Raw genomic sequence first — 2,993 nt, forward strand, 5'->3', positions numbered from 1 at the left:
AAAGGTTGTCATGTTCCATCTCGTAAACCAACCATTGTTGATAAGGGGAAGTTGGAAACAGAGAAGAGAAGCAAACGCTAACCAAGGCGTTTGGCATCATCCCTTGTCCTTGGCTTTCTTAAGTTGTTAAACAAAAACAATGAAAGCCAATATTCTCATTTTCCTTTGGTTTCTTTAATTAAGGTCCCCGGCCCCGTTCTCTTTCGTGTGGGTGTTTTGTCTCCCATTATCAAGGTACCTTGGGTCATGCATTCGATCGAATCCACCAGAAGCATGAGAAACAGCAAAAACCAAATACACGATTCTTCCTCCATCAACACCCAACCACCGCGACCCAGGCGGGTTTATCAAGTTTGGAAAGGAAATAACGTACGTTCTTTTTTTTCTCTTTCTCCTCCTCCATGATCCATCATGTACATTGATTGAAATTTCAGTCGGGGTCACGTTTTTGATTGTATTGCATTTATCGTGATTAAAGACATAACATATGCTATTATTGTCATTAGAAGTATCACACAGGAACGAATCTATGTGCGAGGTGGGAGGGGCAATTACCTCCCCCAACTTTGATTCCATTGTGATAGTTTAATTATATTTTAGTACCTTTTCGGTTTTAAAATTATAATTTTAACTTTTGGGTTTTCTAATTTAATTATTTTTCAAGACCCTTCAATTTTAAAATTAGTGAAATTAAGTCACAACTCTTATAATTTTACGATTTATTCAATTTTAAAGATCATATTTATTTCAAACTTAAACGACTTGCCCCCTTCATAGTTCAATCCTGACTTCGTCTCTGGTATCATGCTCATGCAATAAGGGTTTCGGACGTACGGTTTCCGACTTACCGCTATATAACATACTACTATTCTATAAGAGATCACTATCATGTTCATGCATGAAGTATTGGTTTCTGTCTGGGCTAGTGAAATAGATTTTGAATTTGCCAGAATTTTTGCTGCGGTGGGAGGGTGATACTCGGCCCCGATGCTTCATCACTTTTCTTAACGTCGTTCTTGATTGGATGCCCCGCAATTTCCTTCTGCGTAAAGATGACGTTGCATATGGAGCCCCAAGATACGATCTTTAACCATCCAGTATTGCTTGGGGGATTCATACTCACTGTTTTGGTTGGTAAAAATAATAATATTGTTTCATCTCATCAATATTATTTGGGAAATGATTGTCCCTGATTATCATAACCTAGTCCAACAAAATCGTGTGTTTGCAGGATTTAGGGTTTCTGTTTCTGACAAGCTTTGGAGATCCTGGAATAATACCCAGAAACTCAAATCCGCCGGAATGTGGGGACGATGATGACCTGTGCAAGAGCGCGTCGTTCGATTGGGTGAATGGTAAGATAAACAGCCTGAGGTTGCCCAGGATTAAGGAAGTGAAACTGGTGACGGGTGAAACGGTTCAAGTCAAGTTTTGTGAAACCTGTTTGTTGTATCGGACGCCCCGCGCATCTCATTGCTCCATTTGCAACAATTGTGTCCAGAGGTTTGATCACCATTGCCCATGGGTGGGTCAATGCATTGGAGAAGTAAGTTCTTTTAATTCGTCTCCATATTCAGAGAAGGGTAAACCACATCCTATGACCACTTACCATGCCATGATTTCAATCTGACCATCGATCTTTTAATTGCAGCGCAACTACACATTCTTTATATGTTTTATATCATCAACAACGACGCTGTGCATATATGTGTTCACCTGCTCTTGGGTGAACATTCTTAAACAAGATTGCGGCTTCTGGGCATCCGTATCTCGGGAAGTCACATCGGTTATTCTCATTCTCTATTGCTTCATCGTCGTCTGGTTCGTGGGCGGCCTCACAGTTTTCCATTTCTACCTCATTTCCACTAACCAGGTCATCCTTTCCATTTCCACTCACATTTTCTTCATTTCTTTTGATGCTAATTTTCTTTGGATAATTACTTATGTCTTGAAATTTTATTAGTCAAAAATTATATATATATATATATATTCACCCTCAAAATTATTTCTGAATCTGCTTCTAATTATAAGCCCTTCCAATATGTTTTTGCATTTTTTAATTTCAGACGACCTACGAGAGCTTTCGGTACCGGTACGATCGGAAGGCGAATCCTTTCAACAAGGGCATACTAAGAAACTTCAGGTCAGTGCTGCTTTCAAGGATCCCACCGTCATTGAACAATTTCCGGGCATGGACATCGGAAGATGACGAGGGTCTTTCGGTCATTGAGGACAGCGTCAATGGCTCCAAACGCAATCCCCAGGTGGAAATGGGGGTTCCCAAGCTTCTGCAGAAGGTCGACTTTGATGGTTTCGACAACAATTCGGCTTCCAAGAACCAAAATCCTAAAGATAAACCTAGTTTGATATAGTTTGATTATTAAAATGGCCAACCCTTTAGGCTATAAAACTGAACCGATTTTTGTTCGTATTTGTTCATTTATTTTTGAGTATGTGTTCAGTTTGTACCCATTAAGATTTCAAACTTGTATGTTCAAGCTCGACTCGTTAAAATGTGTATAACACCCCTAGTCGATTCGATAATCACACATAGGCAGGAGATGTCACATTCGAAAATCAGGGCAGGAAGAATACCAAGTGAATTTCTTTTTTGAACATTCACATCTTATTTAATATATTCATGAACATTATGATAATTATCAATTATACAAAATAATATGAAAATCAAGATTCTAGTACATGTCATCAGACATCGTATGATTAGGGGTCAAAGAATATAGACTTGGTTGATCCGAGTGATTCTTTATCTGATGCAATTTCTTAAACATCATATAAAGCATCTTTGAGTGAAAAAGAAATCACAAACTGAGTAACAAACTCGATAGTGTATAATTAAGTGTAAATAATATATGATCTGACGTGCTTTTCATAACTCAATTACATAATCATGCTTATCAAAAACATATTAACTTATCCATGAATTCTAATGTCATTTATACTTGTTATCATTTATCATGTAAACGTGTTCGCTT

The 2,993-nt window shown here is 38.1% G+C and overlaps 1 protein-coding gene across 1 annotated transcript; it reads left to right on the forward strand.

Annotated features, from left to right (window-relative positions):
- Positions 1–246: 246 nt before the first annotated feature.
- On the forward strand, positions 247–2,372 carry LOC120126322 (probable protein S-acyltransferase 3). The gene is made up of 5 exons (XM_039144541.1): positions 247–369; positions 951–1,130; positions 1,232–1,546; positions 1,652–1,873; positions 2,067–2,372. The coding sequence occupies exons 1-5, from the start codon at positions 247–249 to the stop codon at positions 2,370–2,372; spliced, it is 1,146 nt and encodes a 381-aa protein (XP_039000472.1).
- Positions 2,373–2,993: the final 621 nt, after the last annotated feature.

This window comes from Hibiscus syriacus, unplaced genomic scaffold, assembly GCF_006381635.1.
Source record: "Hibiscus syriacus cultivar Baekdansim isolate YM2019G1 unplaced genomic scaffold, ASM638163v2 tig00110457_pilon, whole genome shotgun sequence".
In the NCBI taxonomy this organism is placed as follows: domain Eukaryota; kingdom Viridiplantae; phylum Streptophyta; class Magnoliopsida; order Malvales; family Malvaceae; genus Hibiscus; species Hibiscus syriacus.

What these genes read in the sequence shown, in the direction of transcription:
- LOC120126322 (XM_039144541.1), top strand. Translation starts at nt 247, where the DNA reads ATGCATTCGATCGAATCCACCAGAAGCATGAGAAACAGCAAAAACCAA. An exon ending in AAGTTTGGAAAGGAAATAAC is followed by an intron (nt 370 to 950) that starts GTACGTTCTTTT and finishes TGAATTTGCCAG; the next exon opens with AATTTTTGCTGCGGTGGGAG. An exon ending in TGGGTCAATGCATTGGAGAA is followed by an intron (nt 1,547 to 1,651) that starts GTAAGTTCTTTT and finishes TTTTAATTGCAG; the next exon opens with CGCAACTACACATTCTTTAT.